Genomic DNA, 24,799 nt, shown 5'->3' on the forward strand with positions numbered 1-24,799 from the left:
GGCATGTTCAAGGAACAAGGAGGCCAGTGTGGTTGAAGTGGAGTAAACCAGGAGAGCAGTAGAAAATAGGGGTGAGGTAGGCGGTGACACACTGTGAAGGTTCCTGTAGGATGCTGGCTCCTACTCCAAAGTGGGACTGGAAGGCTCTGTAAAGTTTTGAGCAGAGGAGCGACCTAGGATCTGACATACATTTTTAGGAAGACACCCTGTTTCCTATGTTGAGAATTGACTGCAGCTGGACTAAGGAAGGCAGCAGGGCACTGTTAAGAGGCTATTACAATAGGTGAGATGATGGAAACCCGTGTGGTTGGATTGGTGGCAAGGAGTGGTCGGATTCCACGTATTTCAAAGGCACAACCAATGGATTTGCACTCACTGGATGTGGGGTGTGAAAGTGAAAACTCAAGGATGACTGAAGTTTTTGGCTTGGACATATAAAGGCGGATTGGCTGTTACTGAGATGGGGAAGGCTAAGGTAGAGGCAGGTCCACTGTATTGGTTCCATTCATTCCTCAACATGCTGGGGCCCACCCTAACTTTCCTATAGGACTATTCTCAGCAGTAGTCTGCCTGTTGCTAAGTTTAACAGACACTTTTCATAATGAACACTTTTCAGCTCCCATGTTTTAGTTTTCTAGGCTGTTCAAGCAAATACCATGAAATGAGTCAGGCTGAACAAAGGGAATTTATTTGCTCACAGTTTGAGGCTGGGGAAAAGTCCAAATCAAGGCATCAAGGCGATGCTTTGTGCCTGAGGATGGGTGTTCTGGGCATTCTTGGTCCTTAGCTTGTCACACGGCAATGCACATAGTGGCCCTCTTCTGGCCTCTCCCTTCTCTGCTGAGTTCCATCCAAGTTCAGTTTCTTGCTTCCGGGCCTTTCACGCTGTCTGAATTTCATTCTCTTTATAAAGGATTTCAGTAATAGTATTAAGACCCATCCTGATTGGGCTGGGCCACACCTTAACTGAAGTAACCTCATTAAAAGGTCTTACAATGGGTTCACGCCCATAGGCATAGGTTAGAATTAAGAACTTTTTTTTTATTTTTTGGAGTACATACAGCTCCAAACCACCACCCCCCACTTTCCTGGTCTCCTTGGTTTTGATGCTGCCACCATTTCCTACTTTTGCTCTCTCAGATTCTGTGATGTCCTTCTTTCTAGATTTTTCACATCTACTTGGCCATCACTTTCATGTCCTCAGTGTTATTTCAGAAGCTTGGGCCTCTACTTTCTTCTCTCTACAAATACTCCTTGAGTGATGTGATTCCACCCATGACCATGGCTCCCATAAGCCTCCTGAGGAGTGTCAAACATTCAGCACTCAGCTTCAGCCTGCCATCTCACTCCTTAGCTTCAGATCTGCTTCCTGCACACTCATCATGGATGCCCCACATGCACCTCACAATGAACACATATACAACAGGACATCCCTGACCCACCCCCACCCCATGTGAGCATTCTTTATCCCCACAAATGGCCCCATCTCCATTAGAATTCTGCAGTCATGCTGGTTCTGTCCTCTTTTTCATTCCACATTTAGCTCCTCACTGAGATCTGTCACCTCCATTTCAAAAACATCTTAAATTTGATCTCTTCTTCCCTACTGCCATACCTCTGGTCTAGTTCTAATCACTTACAGGGACTTATCTGGACCTCTGAAACAATGTTTGAACTGGCCAATTTTTTGTTGTTCAAACCTTTTGGCCCCATAGTAAAATAAAAGGAAAATCTCATGTAAAAGTAAATCCAGATTCCCCACCACCGAATCCTCAGACCCGGCATAACAGAACCAAGGTGGTAGGAGAGCTGTACAGCTGGCACAGGGTAAGAGGTGCTATTCACTGAAATAGGTGTAAATATGATGCAAGTTAACCGTCTCCTCACAACTATGGCTACACTTTACCTTATATAAATTGGCAGCCGGACTGAAGGGAGGTAAGTGAGCCTTCCTCTGCCTGGGGGACCACTGAGCTGGATTTAAGGGAGAGGACAAGTTCCCAGTAACACTGCTCCTTCCCCAGTCACAACCCAGTTTCACCACTGTAACTGCCAGCCAGAGACCAATCCTTACACTAAGCAGAACTTCAGGACTAAGCCTGTCATGTTACACTTCCCTGTTTACCTCCCTCCATTAGATGCCCAAGCTTCCTGTCATCAGCTGTTACTCTATGACCCTTATTTCCATTAGCTCTCTCCATCTCCTAATCTGACTCAATATTGCACCCTCCTAAACCTTCCACCACGCCCTATGGAATCCAGTCACCAGCCTCTTCTCTGAATGTTCATTCATGTTCATACTCTAGACTCTCCCTTAGTACACTGCTTCCCTTCAGTGGAGGCTGTTTTTTCTCCCCCACCAAACTGGTGCCTGGCAGTGGGGTAAGGCCTCCAGCGATCCATTCCATACTGCCACTTCTAACCCATTTTTCCTTCCAAGCCCTCAAAAACGCCAACTTCTTTGAAGTCCATATATTCAGACTAATCTCTCATTATTCAGCAACACTCTTTGAAGATTTAAATTCCTGTATCACCATCACCATCCTCTACATACCCACTACTTCTACCATCATTATTGGCAATTTCAGCACCCACAAAGATCCACTGAACACCATGGTTCATTTCTGACCTCTTTACTTCCAGTATCTCGTCTTCTTTCTCCTATTAACATATCCATAACTTAAACCTTATTATTAGTAACCACAGCACACCTTACAAATAAGCATCCTTGTCTAGCACCATCACTTCATATCCTTCCAACCCTCTTAAATTGGAACCCTTATGACACTGAGCCAACACGATAACTTGCCCATGCCTGGACCAATTCTAGTCATAAAGGAATGTCATTCTCTTACTGGCTTTGGCTAATCATGATCCACCCCTGGATCTTGGGATAAACAAAATTGGGACCATAAACAAAATTGCATGTGAGAACAAGGAGAAATGGGGGGTAGGGGAATGGATGCCAGAAAGGCCACTGATAGTGTCAACTATACCGTTCCATTCACTTTCAACACTATTGTTCTTTTCCTGTTGAATGCACCTGGCAAACCCCAGTTAAGCCCAACCACCCACCAGTAACAGAATAATTCATGGTGACTGCAAGTCCCAAATGGGCCTTAAGAACAACCTGCAATCTTATTGTATTTCTCTAGTACAATTTCCCCACTCTCCAAGACAACTATTTTTACACCTCCCACACTTCAAAGCCCCGACATCCCTTCCAATATTCACCAAAAATCCTTCTGAGTTTTACAGATACCACATTAACTTATAAACCTGGGAAAATGGACATTAGATTTTTAATATTCATGAACATGAATAATTCTCCATTTGTTTTTTGTTTTTAATGTCTCTCAATAAAGGTTTGTTGAATTCCTCCCATAAAGATCTTGAAAGCTGTTATTTGTAAACACATTTCCTTGAAACTACCACGAAGGATACAGTCTAAGTATTACATTTTCTAGCATTTTCATTACTATATAGAATGCAACTATTAATTATATTAGTTCTGGTTAGACTAAGTTCTTTTGGGTTTTCTGTGTGGCCAGAATTGTCTATGTGTAGTGACAATGGTTTCTTCTCCCAATCCTTCTACCTCAGTTTTTCTTACTACACTCCCTAAGTCCTTCTGTATATATAATGTTCAATAGAAACCACATTAATAAGCATCCTCATCATGTTCCTCAATTTAAAAGGAACACAGAAGTCCTATGTGATGTGCCATCTTATTCCTTAACCCTCTACCTTGCTCACTCTGCTCCAGACACATGGGTCTTACAAAGGAATATGGGTTGCTATTCTACAAATTTGAGTGTATAAATTGGCAGAGGTTGGAGTAACTTGTCCATGGCAACAGAACTATGTGAAACAGGCATTAGAACCTGGTCAATGACAGAGCATGCCCTTTCTCCTTTCAGGAGCACTGTCTCTCAGCAAAAGGAAAAAACTAAATGCATGGGCAAATTCTTTCACTAATTTTAGAAAACAATGTAAAATAAAGTTACTGTTTTACTACTACTAGATTAGCAAAACCAAACAATAATAAGGTTATGACAAAAGCAATAAACTCAAACTGCCGGTTCCAATCAAAGCAATGATTTCTAGCAGCACAAATGGCATTAAATAATTCCACCTGTGGGATTAACCACAAGGAAATTTTAACAGAATTCAGAGAACACGAATTAATGTCCCATAATAAAAAAAATTACACACAATGTAGCCACTAAAATTCTCCATTATGATCCATGAATTGAAATAGGCATAATGATATGGTGGGATTAAAGGGAAAGATTTAAAATCATGTCTCTGGAGGAATCACCTAACCTGGGTTCAATTTTTACCTACCTACATACCTCTCAGATCTTAATTTTCACCTACAGAACAGGATCTTCCTAATGGATTAAGCAGAACACAGCCGATAGCAGAGTGTCTAACATGGTAAGCATTCATTACATTTTGGCTGCCATCCTTTATTATTGTTACATTAATGCTTTACAATAGACACTAATGCACAATAGAAAAGAAACGCTTGTGGACATGATGTTGCAGAATAAGAAACTGGTAAAGACTCATTTTCCTTGTGAATACATTAACGTGGCATGACCGAGACCCAAGCAGTGACATTAAATAATTAAGAGTAATGTCTACGAAGGTGATGAGGGCCAGCTACTCATTAAAACAGTTATACAGAGATCAATCCACCTATTTTGTCTCCAACACCCTTAGTTTGGTAAATGGTGAAGTTGAAGCACCTGAGAAAAAATTCTACCAATTTTTCCTACTTTTGGAACTTAGCTATTAGTGACTATAAATTCCAGATTCCCAGTCTCATTCCAAATACACAAACACTGCAAATTTCTTGTACTTCAAAGCGAAACAGCACTCAGGCTACATGTGAGACTATAAGAAATACAAGCCAAAAAACTCCCTTAATTATCTAACTCCCTTTTTAAAAACAAAGTTTTCATTTGCCCAAGTTATGCTGTCTCCTAAGACTCTGCTTAGGTTGCCATTATATAGGGTGAGAAAAAAGCATGGGAACACAAGGAGGGACGGTATATATTCAGAAAAACAATCAATAGTTTCCAATACTAAAAAGTTTACCTGTAAGGGAAAATAATCATTAAATGAACAATGGACAGATTAGTAGAAGAAATGTTATAATTCTTAGTATGAAGCCACTGTTACGTCACCCAATGAAAAGGATTAAAGATTTTAAGGAAATTTTCCCTGAGGAATTACCTTCACCAGTGAATCTTACCCATTTGCAGACTGCAAGTTTAAGCTGAGGGCTCCACAACCACCTAAGGACTCATAAACAAAAATAAAATAACTGAGAAATATACACAAAGACAATTATTTAAGACCTTTATTAACAGATGCTTGCAGTTTGTTGACTTTTTTGAAAAAATCAAGTTGTAAACTTTTATTACAAATTAAAAATGAGGTTCTTAAAAATCTCAACTTGACCAGATATGAAACAATTTAAAAACCTTTAAAGGTGTATTGAGAAAAACCAGGCTTTTTAAAAAACACGTTTGTCATTACCAAAAAGAGACGTCTTTAGGTAAAAATAATAAAAACCCCATGCTGCATAGATAATGCAGATAGTTCTAGTTATCTGGTCAACGGGCAAAAAGCAAGCACTTAAGGTCTTCAGCTCCAATCTTTTGTTCATTTCTTATTGCTGGAATTTCATATTCACTTCTTGTTGGATGACTAAACTGTAATGAAAAAAAATTAAAGATTATTTAATTAAATGAAATTCAATGCATGTTCATTTAGTGTACCAATTGCTCCAGGTCACATCAGCTAAGTATAGGAAGGCATTAAATAATTTCTTACTGGGTTAACCCAAGGACAGTGATTTACAATAGGTGTGGACACTGCTGAGTAGTAAGAATGGTTGCCTGTGGATTCTGGATGGCCTTGTGCATGAAAATAGTACAGAGCAAAGTACTGCTGGCTGAAAACGATAATTTAGAGACAGAGACAACTACATGTCTCCCAGTGTCAAGTAAAGAGCTGAATGCAAAGGAATCCCTTTAACTTTGGAGTTTAAGGGTAACAAGAATAAGCTAAAGTAACAAGAACATAAATATGTCATTTGATCTGCTCAAGAATTATTAGTCTTATAACTCTAAATAAGGAGTTAAAGTCTTTTTTTTAGGAATAACAAAAGCTCCTATCTCTCCCAACAGCAAAAACAAAACAAATTAAAAGATATGCTGCCAAAGTTGCCACTTTCCCCAAACAGACTACATTAATCAATCATCATCACCTAGATTAATTCTAGTAGTTATCCCCCTTCTTTTAGAAAGTGAAGTATAAATAAATACAATGTAATTAATATACTTTAGAGCAAGGTTATAGGTCTTTCCCTCAGTTTTCTGGTGAAATCAAGATTCAGAAAAGCTGAAAGGTTTTACTATTCAAGATAAACAATGCGAAGACAGGCCACTTAATATTACAACTGAGGTGGCTGAGAGGGTCCCAGGTATGGCCCTGATACTCAACAGTCCTAAAATGGAGTATTTTGGTGATTTAAATTAATGAAGACATTGTAAATAAATGGCTTACCCTTTACTCTCATAAACTGTTCTCCCCACCCCACTTCTTGCATTAATAAAGCGAGATGGGCACCACTCAGGATTGAGTCACATAAGAAGAGGCCAGAAGGCCATCTAGGCTTTACTTACCCGGATGATGGTAGAGATGGTAAGCCGGCATTTACTCAGCCCCGCCCTGCTCAGCCTCGGGAGCGGACGAATTCTCAGCTGGTGGATCGGCTGCTTTTGTCTCTTTGCCATCTTGTGGTTTAGGGTTTTCTGGGCGTCTGCGTCGGTAATTGAAGTTACGGCGGTACCGACGTTGAGGTGGCTGCTGACCTTGGGTCTCATCTCCTTGATTTTCCTTATCATCTTCATTGCCATCCTCTCTAGGCTGTCTTTGGCGAGGAGGGCCCCTGGAATCAACATTGTGCAAACTTGAGATAAAACATCCTTTCTTCAATACACCTCTCACAGTGTTTCAGTGTTAATACTTGGTTCACTCAACTAAACCTCCAAATCTTGACATTCTGTAAGTGGTATGCAGTCAACAACAGTTAAAGAGAACATTTGGTTCTTGCATATTTCACTAACAAAATGAGGTGATTTTGAAACAGTAGTTGAAAGCATAAATTGGAATGAGTACTTGAAAACTGGTTTTAACAGACTCGAGCAAATGTCTCATCCACAGTAAAATCTAGTAAAAAGTTAATTATTGAAAAAAACCAATAGTGGCACAAAGTAATCAATATTTGTGATGTCATTTTAAAACATTAAATGTGTCTTTTGGTAATCAGATTTGAGAAGGATGAACATTTGTTAAAAAGACAGGAAATAAAAGAAGAGAAACAAAGATACTCTCCTTACACAATTATAGCGATCATTAATCATTAGTGAAAAGCGAATCAAAACCATGACAAGATAACCACACTTCACACCCACTAAAATGGCTACAAGAAAGATGGACACAAACAAAGCACAGGCCAAAGAATACCCTCAGTAAGTGGATAGAGGAGATAACAGAATAGATAAAATCAGTGGTGACTTTATCAAATTAAAGTTCAAGGTCCTAGGAGACAAGGCTGAGGTACCAAATGTTGTTCTTCAGGTCAGACTTATTTCCTTTAAGCAACCGAGTAAGTTAATAAATTTGAGGAGCAAAAATAGTAGGATAAAGAGACTGGATAAAGCTTCACACACTATCGATGTTTCAAATAAACAAGATCGGAAAGAAAAAATAAGAACCTTCAAGATGTTTCCCCTATGAATCTGCTCTTCTCCCAGTCTTCCCACCTCAGTAAATGATGCTGCCACTTCTCACTTAGCTGGTCAGGTCCCAAATTTAAAAAGATGGATACCACAAGAGATGTGGAGCAACTGCAACCCTCCATTACTGGTAGGTATATAAAGTCGAGTAGCCTCTTTGGAAAACAGACTGGCAGTTCTCCTCAAGTTAGTCACCATTCAACAATTCCACTCCTAAGTATACTCAAGAGAAGTGAAAACTTTGTATATGAATTGTTGCGAATTATTATTAGTAGTAATAGTAAAAAACTATAAACAACCCAAATATTTATCAATTTGATGAACAGATAAAATACGCTATGTCCATACGATGTAGTACTATTTGGCTTTTAAAAGGAATTAAGTTCAAAACATGGATGAAACCTTGAAAACATTACACTAGGCCACCCACTGTATGATACCATTTATACGAAACACCAAGAACAGGCAAATCCATAGTCAAACCACATTAGTGATTGCTAGGGGCTGAGGAAAAAGGGAATGGGAAATGACAACTAATAGGTATGAGTTTTTTTGATGATAGTGCAGGTACGCTCCATGAAGGATGGAAATGGATGATGTTTTTGTTCACTGCCATATCCAACATCCAGAAAAGTGCTTGCTACAGTAGGCAATCAATATTTACTTTCTGGAACTTTACAGAAAAAAATTGCTGGCCTCCTGATCTTAGAACGAAGTAACATCACATTCAAGATGGATGATACAGTTGAAAGTGTTCGTAAGGCATTCCCTGGCTTGCACTGAGCTCTAACGCAGACTTATGAATGAAAATTTCTTACTATCTAAATAAAGGTAGCTATTCCTTCTAGGTAAGCATCAGGGGCAGTATCTGTTTCATTTACTGCCCATCTGAACAAAGAACTGCTGACTAAATAGTTTTGAAAGCCCTGTACTCTCACTGATAACTTCATTGTAAACTTTTAAGAATTTAAGTCATCACTAGCAGTTATCTAGCACTGTCAATTATTCTATATACTCATAAACATAGGTTTGTCAAAAGGTCACATATAAAAACTGACAATACAGTCAACAGTAAAACTGAAGTACTCAAACACACAAAAAAACTTACATGCTATTTTTAAGGACAGCATTAAAACTAGGCAGAAAATTTAAGCACCTCTCCAGCATATCAAAAAGCCAAGGATTCTGCTGTTGACATTCATGGACTTAATGGACAGACTACCAGGAGAGCCTATTTTAAACCAACTTTAAAAATATCTATCACCATTTAAAAAATGATAGTTTGTAACAATAATTCAATACGGTATCTTTATCCAGGTTTACAACAGTTTGAACCATAGTTTAGTTCAAGATCCAACAAAATCCAATCTATCAGCATCAAAAATAATCCTTCATTCAAATGGTTGAATGGATAATCCACCACCAGACAGTGAAAACTCCATCTATCCCCAACATCTAGCATTACAAGGATAATACAATCACCTGGTAGCTGATACCTAAAAGGTCCCTGAAGCCACAGGGTTACATACCAGCTGGGGCTAGAGCCCATTTTCATAATTAAAAATACACTGATCAACATGGTATAATCTCAACTGGGACTTTCTGTTTTTAAAGCTTCAATTAGTACTCCACCTTTAGTAAAATTAGTGCAACATTTGTATATGGAAACCCTCTTTCTTGTAGCGTCATCACAAGGCTTTGGGTACTTCTATAGTAATGAACTTGTTTCTTAAACTTATTTGTCTGGCTTTTTAGAGTTAAGAAAAGTTATTACTCTATCAGCTTAATTCTTAAGTACTACCTGTCATACATAGCACATGCTTCGCTCACAGAGCTTTTCCCTAATTACTGTAATTCCCCAGTGATATTTAAACATCTGTTAAAAGGGATTCTCTAATATCTAAGTAGGTAGGTTGGCTTTTTAATGTTAGCCTAGGACTGGGTTTCCTCCCCAAAATGTACATTCTTAATGGAGTGATTTCACATGGCAACTTTGGTGTGACAAAACACCCACCCCCTCTTGAAAAACAAACAAACAAACAAACAAAAAACCCAAAACAGTACATACCTAAGTCAAGAAGTAATTAATGGAAAACTAAGCCATCTTAGAGATAAAACTTACTCTGTTGACTCAGTTATGCCATGGTGCAGAGTTCAGATACTCCTAAGGCTTATTAATTTTCTCCCTCCCAATGAAGCAGGTCCAAAAGATTTAACATATGGTTTACATTATTTTCTTACCTGTTCAAGGAAAGAAAATCTGAAAGTCCATACCCTCATTAAAACAAAAACAAAACTGTAATAAGGTAGACCTCATGTATACAAGCTATTTCTAACCAATGCCAGCAAAGAAGACGCAAAGAACACATTCTCAAAAAGATTACTGACTTCATTCAGGTGTACCTCCTAGGCATCTGATGAAAGAAAACGTGAAGTTTTAACAAATAAATAACCCAGAAGACGCTTACTGCTGCTGAGTTCCAACAATAAGTCCTATTATACACTTGAGGAATTTTAAATACAAACAGATGAATATGGCCCTTACCTGCGGAATCGTGGTCTATAACCCCGATACATATTCTGCCTCACTGGTCTACCTTGTTCTCCTGCACCCTGGTTGTCAGCACCCTGAAAAGACAACATAAATCAAGCCTACTGGATCAGTAACAGACAAATCTCAAGTCTGAATACAAGAATTCTAAAATAAAGGTCCAAATAATCTATTCATTGTGATTCACTATAATTATTTTTCTTTTGGTTATTAGGAATAAAAAAGTGCTTCCCAAATGATTACTATTTTGACAAAATGATATTTTTCTTCTAACACACTTAATGTAATCTTTCAATTTTCATAGGTGATACTAGTCACTCACTGACAATAGACAAATAATGAGAAGAACCATTATCTACTTCAACTTTCTTTGGAAAATGCCAATGCTCACTTAGTGGAGTGCAATTAGAAATTATATTCAATATTCATGAAAAGCAGCTGCAATTTGGGGAGGACAACAAAATGGTTAAAACACCAACATGTAATTGTTGATCTTTTTTAATTTTGGTTAAACTTACCTCCATCACTTCTCCTTGCACAGGAGGGTTGGAATACTGTGGTCGACGCCCATAGGGTCTCCGCATGTAGTAAGGTGGGAATCGTCGCCTGCGGTAGGGCCGGCGTTGTTGGGCCTGGCCTTCAGGAGCACACTCTGATCCCTCGTTTTTTTCCCCACTCTCACTATTTTGGTAATTTTGCTGGTAATTGCGTGGAGGACCCCTACGACGTGGATAACGTCTATAATGGTTACGGTCTGCTGCATATTTACTGCCTTGCACTGGAACTCCACCAGGGCCTGTGACGTTTGCTGCCTCTGCCCCCTACAAAAGCCATTATATTATATATTGATAGTGACAAAGGAAATCAAGCACACTTTTAAAAAAATTCAACAAAACAGATACTTTTTTTTAAAAAAGGGTCTATGTGGCCAGGGGTGCATAGAAATAACTAAATACCAGTTCCTCACTGTTCTGAAGAGATTGCCCTCTAACTGCAGCCAGCACATTAGGCTTGATGCACCTGAGTTCATGTGGTCACCTGACCCATCTATCGCATTAGAGCCACCATCCTAATGGATGAGATCTCCAAAATATTTCCAAACTGAAGTCAAACCTTTACACAAAAAGCATCCTCACCTTTTCTCCTTCAACAACATCAAACTCCACAGTCTCTCCATCTCCTACACTGCGAAGGTACTTCCTGGGGTTATTCTTCTTTATGGCAGTCTAGTAATATCACATTCCAAAAATAGATTAACAGGGGAGAATAATGTGCTTTTTCATTCAAAATGTACTAGAGTCAATGTTATTTTAGCTTGGATTTACACTTAATCTTAAAATTAGCTTTAAGTAAGACCAGACCGTCAATAAGTTTAGGAAAACAGGGACCAATGCTACCCCCAACCTCAACCAAAAATACTCCAGTCTTACAGGGCCCAAGCATTTTACCACTATTTTCAAAACAAAAACAAGTCAATTAACACTCAGGACATATACATCAACATATTAATTTTTAAAATGCTTTTTGCAAAAGCATTATAGGTGGCTTTGACAAAATGAGGCTATCCATCTATACCCCAAAGACTGCACTTAATAGTAGAAGCTTGCCCCACACCAGGGCCAGTTTAGATGACAGGCAAGTTTGGTTTTATTGCTTCAGAAGTTGACCAGATCAACTTTGTCCCTGTGTTACAATATCAAACTCAATTACAAATGTCAACCAAAATTCCTTCCAACCTGCTTGTGATGATGCTTCAACAGAAATGCAATTCACATGTATTAACTATGCCACTTTTTATATTATCTGACTGCATGGTGGCAACTGGTTATTACCCCCCCCCCCCAAATAAATCTTACATTATAGATGTTTTACTTATACTTCTACAGACTGTTAGGGAAAAGTAAAAAGGAACGAGTAACACTTCACATTTTTATTCAATACTTTTATTGAATACTTTCACACATTAACTATTCAATCTTCACTACAACAGATGATGTAAGGCATTATCATTCCTTTTTTTACAGATAATTAAACAGGCCTTTATAAGTTAGGTGACTTGCCCAAGGCCAAACAGCTAGTAAGCGGCAGAGTGGGGACTTTTCTAAATCCAGGTCTTGCGATGCCAAATCCCATGTTCTTTCCACTACATCACAGCAGTATCTATTACAGGATCGGTCATGCATTTCTGTTCCAGAGGAGGCAGGACAACCAACAAGTCTGAGGCCAATTATTAATCTAAGTTGCCCAAAACCACAGTCTCCTTGATATAGCACTAAAACCTGAACAGCCAGACACAGTCTCAAGAAACAACAAAATGTTGAAACCATTTCCAAAATAAAGAGGAAAGCATATTGGTGACAAACTTGTTGTCAGCACAACTGGGTGATATAAGTTCAATCAAATAAATGATCTCATCTGTCATCTAAACTGTCCCGCAGTTTTCATACCTATGCATATATAGCCAAGTCTTAATTACCTGCAGTCATAGGGGTTAGGAGAAGTATGGATAATTAAAATTCCAAACTTCTTATTTTAGTCAACATCTTCAACCCCTGCCACACCATCTAGCAACCCTAGAGGGTTGCTGATAGGCAGCAATAAGTCCAACAGAGCCTACAAGTTTAATGTATTGATGTTTATTTGGCAATGGCTTACTTTACACAATAATTTAATTCCTTACTGCTTGAGCATTTTCCAAAACATTTTCCTTAAATGGTACTTGAGGAGGAAGTTCGGCACATGTAGCACATATCCTATAGTTTTTTCCTTCCAAAGTACTGGAAGCTAACATAAAGATTAATGAGTAATTACCAACTTTGCCATACTGCCTGTTCACCTAACCTTAGACTAATGAAGATTTCTAAAATTTCCAAGCCTGTCAAAGCTCTCCAAAGGTAAAAAACTGCCCTACCCATTCAAAGATCTACATTGACCCTGCTAATCTTCTGGCAACCATTTCAAATTAATATGCTCTGCATCTTTGTCCTATTTTCCCCATGATTATTGTAGTATGTCCTTACCACAGAAGCAAGCCTAACAGCATTTGTAACCATCTTGCCAATGCAACATTCCTTCAAGTTAGGGTTCACAGAGGTTATTTATTCATTTAAAATTAGGTTCCAAAATTTAGTGCAAGGAGTATAGCAGACTCAACAATTTTTTTTTTTAAGGTACAGCCATTAACAAAATACAAATTTGAAACACCTATTTTAATAGACTGCCAACACAATGTTTCAATGTATACATTTAAGTGCTACTATGCTTCCTGAAGCAACTAAAAACTGTTTTGATGGTTGGACCTTTTGTAAAGAATAACAGTTGAAAAGATACACACACTTTTCTTCTCACAAACCTTGAGCCAGAAGCATAAATATCTACACAAGCACTCACCTGGTGTACAAACACATCTTCCTTGGTGTCATTCCTGCAAGACAGAATCATGTTGAACAAGTAAGAAATAAGAATACATTTCATATTGCCAAAGAGTAAGAATACATCTGGCACTTCACTACATATCCCACCCTCATTTTTCCAACTCTTCCAGGGACTTTCTGGCTGCAAACCAGCTATCAGGGGAAAAAAAAATGTTAGAAAGTGACCATAATCTTTGCTTTAGAGACTACGTCATTGCAAAAAGTTGTTACCTCACTAACTATACATGAAAAAGCAAGAAAACCTAAGAAATCAAAGTGACCTATGAAGCTGTTAGGAGAGGTAGTGGTGACTAGGCAACATATATTCTGCCACTCCTCACCTTGCTAAACATTAACAGTTTCAGCACACCCACCCTTACCTCTGGATTACGGGTGTTCACAACAAGAGAAAAAAGATACAAATTTCCTTCCGTTAATTAACTAGCTTCCTCTTTTCTCTGTTCACTGTCAATCATTTCCTCTTCATCATCCCAACCTAGCTCAGTCATAAAAATAACCATAATAAGTACAAATGAGACAATACCAATATCTATACTGCTCATATGCCAAAGCATTTATACTAGGTAACTAAGGTAGTGAAGATGAATGAGCACACACAACCCCATCACTTCCTGTTAGATACCATTTTACGTCAATTGGTAGTTTACTCAAACTGTTGCTAAAGAAATATGGTTGAAACATTTGGTTCAAAACTTTTAAAGAATAGGGACCCTATCACCCTGCAGGTAGAGGAGCTAGCAAAGGCTTTTCAGTAGAGGAATGTGACATAAATGGGAGAATGACTTGAGTTTTTCTAGCTTGGAGTTTGGGAATAAGGTGCTGATGCTAAGAACAAGAACCACCAGAGAAACATTTCCAGACCTTTAGTGACAACATCCTCCCTACTCTGTACTCAGTAGGTCAGAGTGCAAAAGTGCTCAACGGTGGTGTTTAATGACACAAGGAACAAAGGTTACAGTGCACTAGACTGACAGCCTTACTGACTGAATCCACACAAAATCAACTTCTTTCAATTCTGGCCTGAGAGCTTATCATAAGTTCATTTAAAATTTACACGAACAGAATAATTTTAAACCTTAAGAAACAAAACACAGAACACTGCAGAAACTACTTAAGGTAAGTGAAAACTGACCACCTTTCAAGCTGGTTGAATATTAGTAGGAAACTGTTTTGCAGGAGTCACACAAGCAGATCAGAGCCATCACTAATTAGTTCTCATCTCCAACATGACTCCCCAGGACTCTAAGGGCTAACTCCAACAAAGAACTGTCAGAGTAGGACCGGTGTAGTGATTCTCGATAGAGCAATACTGCCCCCAACAGGGCATTTAAAGTTGTTTCAAGTTAAGGAATTTGTATTTGATGAGGGACAGAGGTAGCATGGGTGTCAGACACGATGAGCTCTGCTGATGACTATATATTTGTGGTGGCACTGGCTAGGTTCATTGTCTTCTGGTGTAACTGCAATCACTACTGAAATTACAAAATACCCAAAATGCTATACATTGCAATAAAAAATAAAAAAGGCGTTGATGAATTTTTCTTCAGAGTTGGCAATACACACAAGATAATACCACCTCCTTGAAAACTGTTTAGGGAGATGGTTTGTGGGCATGTAGATATGTGGTAATCAATAAAAGCTCACTAATATTGTCAAACTAGACAACTTAGTAGTATTTTGTTGACACTAAATCAGCCTACAATGAAATATGGCTGAAGTATATCTGGATTTCAGGAAGAAATCTGACAGGTCAAAGAATGCAGTTTTGGCCAAGATAGAACATACTACAGTTTGCATGATGAGTACTGTTAATCTATTTGCATGCAAATTGCTGAATGACTACCTAGAAATTCAAGAGACTGCTAACAGGAAACCCGATTTTTAGTCCTGATTCTACCATTAACAGCTGTGTACCCTTGGAAAGCCTCTCCTTCGTCACTGGATCTTTTTCTTCACTTGCAAAATGAGAAAAACTAAACACAGAACAGCTATGTTACTTCCAGTTATTGTGTCAAATACCATATTATTCAATCCTCACAATCCTGAGGTAGGTATGATTATTAATCCTGCAGTCTACAAGTTAGAAAACTAAAGTGGTCACTTGCCCACACCGTGGTAGAATTACACTCCACAGGCTCTAGTCTTTACTCTATTGAGATCTATTGAGATCTTAAGAAGTACCAGTCTTGAAATTTTTATATTTTATAAGACTTAGAGGTAGATTACAGAAAATGGTTTCTCCTGTTTTAGGAGAGGACATCATAGAAGCATCTGTATGTACTCTCCCACAGAACACAAAACTATTCCATGTAATTCCTCTGTTGGACCCTGAATTAGACCTATAGTGCCATGGCTACTGGAGACTTTACTCAAAGAAAAGGAAAAAGCAGCAACTAAAAAAAGAGAACCCAAATGGCTCACCAAGAAGCATGTTTTAATGATTAGTTATTAATATTAACAGTGGAGGCAGTGGAAGTACCTTCTGCCTTTACTATACTCTACTGAGGGTTGAGGTTATTGACAGGGCAGACTAATTTATGAGCTCCTCTCCACTAGACTGTCATCAAGTGATTGAGGACAGAGATTGTGCCTCCATCTTTCTTCTATCACTAGTGCTCAGCCTATCATTAGGATGTTTAAGTGCGTAATTAAATCCCAATATTTACTGAGTGTCAATTATTCACTAGACAGTGTTCTAGGCACTGATTAACGATAAAGCAGTAAACTAGTTAGGAAGGTTAAGAGGTAGGTGAAACTAGGAAAACAGTCCCAAAATAAATGGCTGCTTTCAGTAAGGAGAAGTAGTTGTCATTTGCTTTTAGGCACTGTGACACAATGACACACAGAACCAATATTCCTCACCCTTATCGAACTTAACATCTAGTGGAGGTAAAGAGTGCAGAACACCCTAATTCTGAGTGATTAAAAGCTGTATAGTAAGAATGCACTTCTGGACAACTTTTCAAATTAAAACTGTCATTACTGGCATTTTTTTTTTTTTTTACTTATTTCTATTCCTTCATATTACCTTCTCCCTTCCTCTTATCTCCCACAGGTCACTTGAACCTAGAATGAAAGAACACCAAGGCCAAGGGCCTCAAACATTCATTCCCTTATTTACTTTGTGCTAAGTGGCAGAAATAAAAATAGGGCATTGTCCTATCTTCAAGGATTACAATCTAGAAGGCCACCATTCAATTGGAGGCAGTGGTTGAATTATCGACTACAGTTTAGTTATATAAAATACTATCAGCCTATTATAGCATATTAAGTCATACTTCATTTCCAGAGCCAGACAGCCAAGGTTGGAATCCTGGCTAACCCATTACCAACTACATGACCCTGGGCAAATTTCCTTATCTGTAAAATGGGGGTAAACAAAACTTACCTATAATATTTTTGCAAGATTCAATTGGTTTTATACAAACCCAGCAAAAGGTTTGGCAATTTTATTTTTTCCTCTTTTTAAACTTAGTGAACACCATACATACAATAATCAAACCTAAGCCCATCCACACTGTTGCTATGTAAAAGGGTTATTTTACTTGCAGCCCTGTGTCTAGAACACTGTCGTCAAGAGAAATATTATGCATGTAAACTATCCAAGTTTGTTTTCTAGTAACCATAGATTAAAAAGCAAGAATAGGTGAAATTAATTTTAGTTAGACATTTAACCCAATATATCCAAATGCTATCATTTCAATGTGTATAAACAATATAAAAAAATTAAGTTTCTTTTCATACTAAGTTTTCAAAATAATTGATGTGTATTCAGAGTTCAGAAAACTCAAATGAACAAGTAGATTCAAATAACCAAGTTGTTTAGCTGCACTAGCCACATAACAAGTGGTTACTACCTGCAGCACAGGTGTCACAAATCTAGAATATTGCGGCAGTATCAGTTACATACCACACACCAGCCCTTCTTCCATTTTCCTGCAGTCAATTTTACTCTTTCCATCATATTCTTCCACTCCAACTCTTGTTGATATGGGCAACATTTACCACTTAAAATTTTGAATGATAAACACACCTCACAGGCTCTTTCCCACCTGTAAGTATAGTACTATCTTCATTTTTATTCAGCAAATGCAGACACAGTACTGACTTCGAGGGAAAAGGAATTTCACAAACAGCAAGAGGCTGAAGGAAAAAAAAAGGGGGTAAGGTTTTAAGTCAGGAGAAACTAAAGAAGGAAGGAATCCTGCTAGGATTTAAAGAGAAAGTGGAAGCACAATCTCTTCAAAAGTTCCTAATGTAGCAGAATGAAACTACAAACAGGTAGCAGCACTGAATGCCTATTACTAAGTCTCTATCCAGATTGATAAGCTTCTTAAAAGTAACCAAAATGTACAAACAAAACCTGACTGAAATCGTTATTCACTTATAACAAATTCTAACAGGAACATAGGAAAAGGATGCTTACTCATACACTAGATTTTCCCCAGTGACTACAGAACAAGTAATTATTGTGGCGGTGTTTTGATCATTGAATGCCTAATACCTTTGGAGAGCTGCAACCAATGTTTGGGGGTGAGGGGATAGAGGGAAGAGTAATTGCCACCATGCCATAAACTATACCTGCTTGTCTCACAATGAAGACAAGCAGCAAAAGTACTGAGGGTCCATTCTAGAGTCCATCATGGCTTGGAAGAGCAATATGAAAAAAGCTTACTTTCCATAATTGAAATGTCTTTTTACTCTAGCTCTATAAGCATAAAAGATATTCTAAAGTTTCATAAAACAAAATTTTTGGCCAACCCACAGTACTTCCTTAAATGGCATAACATATAAGCTTATTTATTTAAAAAAGTCTTATCCTGTTATTTTGTTCCAGATCAGCACACCAAGCCATTATAACAAAATTTGCACGACTGCAAAAATTTATAATCCTAGTATAAAACAAAACCCCAGGATTAGTGTCCATTTTTCTACCATTCTGCCCTAGGTGGGCTGGATTGTAGATACTTCCAAGGGCTGAGATAGATAATAGAAAACTCAGCAACTGCAGCCACAGTACTAGGAGATTTTAAGATCAAAGGGTTTTACCTTGGGGGTGGTGGTGGTGGTGGGGAGCACTACATAGTGACAGAATATTCCTCTTCCAAGTCACACATGAGTGACTTGGTGAATATGGATGACTTCTGGCCAGCTTATGATCATTAGCTAATGAAAGAGCATAAAGCCACTGTTGTTTGTCTCACCAGTGCCAGTTCTGAAGAAGTCAACCAATACACAGGTCTTTTAGATTGCCAATGACACATTCTAGTAACTTGGGCACTACTTAACATGTGTCCTCTTCCCAGGCGCCCCCCACCCTCACCATCCTTTCCTTAGCAGCATACCACCAAGAAGTCTTGAAGCCTTCCCTAGGGTCACAGCATTTAGTCAAGAATGTTATGGACTGTTCCTGATTTCTGTGGCTTAGAGACAGATCTTTGATCAAATTTAGACCAGTTGGACTTAACTGCTTAAGAGACCTGGCAGTCATCTTTCTGGAGGTTTACAAACTTTTTTCCTTTACAATCCTTTCCATTTCACAAAAATGGATAAGACCCTTCTTAGCTAACAGGTAGGCCATATAAAAACAGGATAAAAAGAGATTCAGAAATGAAATAAAGTCCAACATTCTCATCCTTTAATTCCTTGATTGCTTCAACATTAACTATTAGACAAATCCTTTAATTAATTTGTAAAACTTGCCTGTATGCTTAACTAGAACTTTTAGCAATCCATAACTACATGAAAAATAGGCAGTATGAAGTAAAAAGCTTTCCAAGTCTGAGCAACTAGCAGCTGGCACAAAGGAGCTCCAACAACATGTTAGAGATCATTGAAGAGTGTCTTTCAATAGCTAATAGGCACTCTAAGAAATTACCTGTAACTAGGTGGGTAACAGCCAAACTGAAGACAATTAGTATCTATTTTCAGAGTCAGCACAGTCCAGTAGTTAATGAATACAAATCCTATAGACACACAATACCGAATTCAAATCCTGGCTCCATCGATTCCTAGCTATGCATCATCGTGGGATAAGTTTCTTAATCTCTCTCTGACTGACAGTACCTATACCGCAAAGATACTGATTAAATGAGTTAATTCATTTAAAGCATTAACGATTCTGCTTAGCATTTACAAGTGATTGATAACACTAACTACTTCTATTATCACCATTGTGTGAAGGAAGTCACCTAAATCAGTTATATAAACACATGGAATCCCAAAAAGGAAGGCTCCCACTAAGTGAGACTAAACCCGACAGGGGTGACTAAGTACCCTATTATTGTAAAGAAGGATAGATAAGCCTTTCCCTAACCTGGTTTGTTATACATCTTCCCAGACCATAGATAATAAACACAAATGTACATAGAGACCAGGAAGGGAAGGAAGTCAGCTACACAAGAAAACTAAATCTGATACAGACTGTGGTAAGATAATGTGTATCTACCTAAAGCTGATATTCATGAGACTAGCCAGTTAAGATTTTAAAAGATGATAACATGCAAACATTTGGTATATCTCCTAAATTTTCAATGTTTGTTAATTAACTCCTTTTTTTTTTTTTTTTTTTTTTTAAGATACTGTACTGGCCAAACAAAACAATGTGGGGGTAAATTTAGCCAGTAGGTCACCAGTTCATGACCTGTATCTGATTCCCTTTAAGTTCCTTTTTCACCCCCAAAAGCTTCAAATGATTACTTTTGACTTCTTAAATACTCTGGAATACAGAAAAGTATTCTTATTCTTATAACTTTAATAAAGATGCATGTCCAATAAAAAAAATTGTCACTGACATGCTATTTTTTTTATGAGTTTGGTGAGCATGGATCAGTCCTTAACAAAAGACAGGGTTTAAAACTTCAAGTATCTTAAGAACCTAGAATAAGTAATTCATAGAAACCAGAATCACAGCAATCATCTCAAACACTGAACCCTCTCCTTTATACAGAAACAACACACGAGTCGTCTCTTACACTCACCCTAAACAGGAGAGCCAGGTACATCCACAGTCCAGTTTGATATTTGTCCCACCACATGAACTACATATTGAATCAACTGCTAGCTTCCAAATCTCTCATTTTTTTAAGACACATTTTCCTTAATCAAGACAAACCTCCCCTTTATTTAACTGGAATCAGATTTTACAGCATCTTATACAAAAGCCACAGAATCATTAAAATGATCAGTTTAGAAGCACATTTAAACCAGCCGATTTGACAAAAATAGCTTAGATTAGGACAATCCGAAGGATTATCAAAAGCCAATTTAACTTGCCCACTTGAGTTGACTGCAAAGCCAAAACTGAGATATTCAAAGAATAGTATTCAAGAAATATATATTTATAATACGTAAAGAACTACTTTTAAATCTTAGATATGAATTGTTTACTTTGAAAATATAACCTGTGTCCATTTATCAAAATGCAACAAAACATAAGGCACATGCTAAAATTTTAAGAGCATGCAAAAACTACAATCTGTGAGGAAAAAGATGCAAATTAACAGCCCCCTCTAATGTGCACAAGGGAGACACTGAAATTATCAAAGATTAAAAGCAATGATTTCTCAAGGTGTGGCTCAGACTATCACCTGGGACTCTTGTTAAAAATGTACCCTAGACCCAGTGAATCAGATGCCCTGAAAGAAGAACTACAGCATTCGCTTCCAAGGTAGGCAACACTTAATCCAGAGAGATCAATCAGCTAAAAACTAGTCAATCGATGTATAAGCACTCCCTTCCTTCCTCACTAGTAATCCATTAAAAAAAAAAAAAAAAAGAAAAGAAAAGAAAATGTAGCTTTGGTCTGTCAGCTTGGCACACAATATGAAAGGTGAAAAATTCCTCAAGATTTTGGAAGAATCAAAATATTTTCCCAAAAACACAAATGTGTTATATCAAATGCTTATAATCCCTTTTACTTCCAGTTTTTCCTCAACACTTTATGGTGGACTAATGAATGCTTTTTCATCATTCAATTAAGTCATTCTTTAAACTTGATTTTGCCCTTTTGGTTTCCTGCATTACACTCTCCGTTTCAAGCATTCTACATTACTTCTTACTCTCAAGTATTCTTCTAATAACTAGCTGTTTAAAGCTCTCTCAAGTAGAGACATAAGGACAGGAAAAAAAAAAAAAAGAAAAAAAAAAGAAAAAAATGCTGAGATGGCTTACACATCCTACCTGTAAAACCGAGATTCCCACTAATACACACAGTGTTCTACACCCATGTATCTGCACCACTAGCCTTGGCAGCCATCTTGAAAAGGATGCCCGGCTCACCAGGGAGATCCATGCAGAGTGCTGCGAATAAACCGCACGTTCTCCATCACTACTGCTACAGACAATTTTAAGGATAAATCCTGAAAGTGTAGTTTATAGCCACACCTTCAAATAATAAGAACAGGGTTAAGTAATCATCGACTTAAGGCCAGTCTAGTAAGATATAGCCAGGACTTAAATAAAAATGGACTTAATTGGCACGATTTTGGAACAGGGAAGTAGGAGAAACAAAAATTAAGGAAGGAAACTAACGATTTGCTTCCAAATATGTTATTTAAACCTATGAACAAATAAAGCAACTCACCCTTTTGTCAGTAATAAAAATTGTCATAATAAAAATTTTATGCGAGGTATTTAAAAGACAGCATATATTGGAACGTTAAACAAAGGCAATATAACCCTACAATAAGGATGATAAAATTACATATACTTGGCTTGTCAAATCATCTTAACACAAAAGGTTGGCATGTTATAAATAACCTATATGCTGACTAGCAGGTCACATTCTCACATACCATTTTTCAATAAAGTACAGAAGAAAGGGACAAAAACGTGGTGAACCCCAATATAACAGAAAAACTTATAACAAAATTTATATAACAGAAAAATTAGGCTGTCGTTTCTTCGGTTTGCTCTAAACTGCTATGGTATGGCTTAATTACTCCGCTTGCCTTTTAAAACTGCTTTGTACCATAATGAAGCCCTTGAAGTTAGCTTTAGATTAAGATACAGCTGCAAAACAAAGAAAATCTCTAAACACTAAACCTTACAGTCATCAAGGAAAACGAAAACCACACTAACAATACACCAGAGATATCAAAACGCCCTTCAAAACACCTTACATATCCTTAAAACAATCCCAAGCCACTCAAAGCCTGCAGACCGGGCAGAAAACATGCAAGAGGTAGGATGGAGGCTTCAGCGACGGTCATCTCACCTGTTGATGAAACCATATCCGTTTCTTACATTGAACCATTTTACTGTTCCCAAAACCTTCGTTGCTGGAAAACAAACAAACAAAACAAAACACCCCACGATTACCAGGTATTCTTTTTTAAAAGAGCTACACTTCAACACCCGGTCCCTCACACACTTCCCGGCCGCCTGACAGCCTTTTCTCCTCAAAGCCCGTTTCCAGAACCGAGCTTTTGCCACCACGACGCCTTAACGGGACACGTGGGTGAACTGGAAGCCGCGGTGCGCCCCACGGGCAGGCCTGGGGCGCGGGTCCAAAATGGGTGTGCGAGAAGACAGCGAGAGAGCGGGCGCGCCTGCAGGGCGGAGAGCACGTGAGGGAAGGGGGAAGCCGCTGGGGCCCACTCCGGCCTGCGTAGGCGGCGCGCCGCGCCCTCAGGGTACACGCGGAAGGGAGCTGGGTGGGGGAGACAGGAACAACGGCGAGCAAGGAGGGGACCCCGACGCACACGCGGTCGGTGGCGCGCGCGCGCCTGCCGGGCACGCGGACCGAGCGGGCCGGCGCCGGAGAGCGCGCGCGTGGGGGGGGCGTGGGGGAGGGGCAGCCGCGCGCGGCGAGGTCGGCCCCTGCCCGCCGCGCGCTCGCCTGCTGGCCCGGCTTCGAGTAACGGTTCCGCGGCCAGGCTTCCCTACGGCCCCACCCCCGTCCCCATCCGGCCCTCACCGATGACCTTCTTGTCCCCGCCGGCAGGCGCCGCCGATGTGAGGCCGCCCGGGACGCCGCTCCCTGCGCCGCTGCCCGTGGTGCCGGGCTTGGTGTCGGCAGCGCTGAGGGCGGGGGCAGCGGGCGGGGCGGCGGGCGGCTGCTGGGTCTCGGCCTCGCTGCTCATGGTTGCGGTGATGGTGACTGGGGCCGGCTGCGGCAGCTGCGGCTCCTCCCGGTGTGTGATGGTAACTAGGCCGGCGGCGGCGGTGGGGCTGCTCAGGGCTCTCTGGGGTCCGCTCTCCGCTCCCGCTACCGATCGAACTAGCGAGAATGGCGGGACAGGCGGGATAAGCCCTGCGATCGGCCCGCCCTAAATGACGTTCAGTGGCCAGCAATGCTGTCAATCCTACCACCTGACCCCAACTCCTGGTCCTTATTGGCTAACACTTTATCACTCCTCCACTCTCATTGGCTCCTAGGCGGCTAATTCGGCAGACCTACAACCGTTCCTGCCTCCGCCACCGCCATAGAGACCGGAACTAGAATTAGGGTAGAGTCGCCACGAGAACCATAGAGAACTCGAGAGGGCGGGCAGAGAGAACGTAACTTTCACGAGGCTGTATCCCCGGCGGGCCCCTACGTCCTGGGTTGTGCCAGTCCAGAAGGAAAGGCGCGATCAAACGCCTGGTCCGAAATTACCCGGCTTGACCTGCGGCCGGCTAAGACGACACCTTAGCCCTTTGTGGAGTGAAGGCCACCTTCCCTTCCTCCCTGCTCCAAATTCGGTCCTGTAACCTCTGTTACCGCGGGAATACAGCAATCTTTTCTATAATGGCCGCGTACTCCGGGAACAGCCGAGGGTTTCTGGAACAACAGACTTAAACGTATGCGTTCGAGGAGCATCCGCTTTGGGCGGAGCAGTCACCTTCAAGGAACCGCGCGGGCTCTGAAGCCCCCCTGCTCAGCATATTTAGGGAGGGGATGGGGGCTGCTGCTTACTTCCTTGGAGAGCTACGTGCCGATCCATTTTACCTGGCATATAAGGAATGTGTCTTCTTAACTGTTCACATTTTTTTCAGACTGATTTAAACTCATG

The 24,799-nt window shown here is 39.6% G+C and overlaps 1 protein-coding gene across 2 annotated transcripts; it reads right to left on the reverse strand.

Annotated features, from left to right (window-relative positions):
• Positions 1 to 5,353: 5,353 nt before the first annotated feature.
• On the reverse strand, positions 5,354 to 24,032 carry YBX1 (Y-box binding protein 1). 2 transcript variants are annotated; one of them, XM_037827509.1, is made up of 8 exons: positions 23,722 to 24,032; positions 23,020 to 23,083; positions 13,759 to 13,792; positions 11,505 to 11,594; positions 10,887 to 11,189; positions 10,363 to 10,445; positions 6,702 to 6,967; positions 5,354 to 5,726 (listed from the first exon to the last, which is right to left on the reverse strand). In XM_037827509.1, exons 1-7 carry the CDS (start codon positions 23,885 to 23,887, stop codon positions 6,733 to 6,735), a joined length of 975 nt encoding a protein of 324 aa, XP_037683437.1. In that variant the 5' UTR covers positions 23,888 to 24,032; the 3' UTR covers positions 5,354 to 5,726; positions 6,702 to 6,732. The 2 variants fall into 2 exon arrangements, with proteins under 2 accessions (XP_037683437.1, XP_037683438.1); XM_037827510.1 differs by lacking the exon at positions 11,505 to 11,594.
• Between the last annotated feature and the right edge of the window lie 767 nt (positions 24,033 to 24,799).

Source organism: Choloepus didactylus, chromosome 2 (assembly GCF_015220235.1).
Source record: "Choloepus didactylus isolate mChoDid1 chromosome 2, mChoDid1.pri, whole genome shotgun sequence".
Lineage (NCBI taxonomy): Eukaryota > Metazoa > Chordata > Mammalia > Pilosa > Megalonychidae > Choloepus > Choloepus didactylus.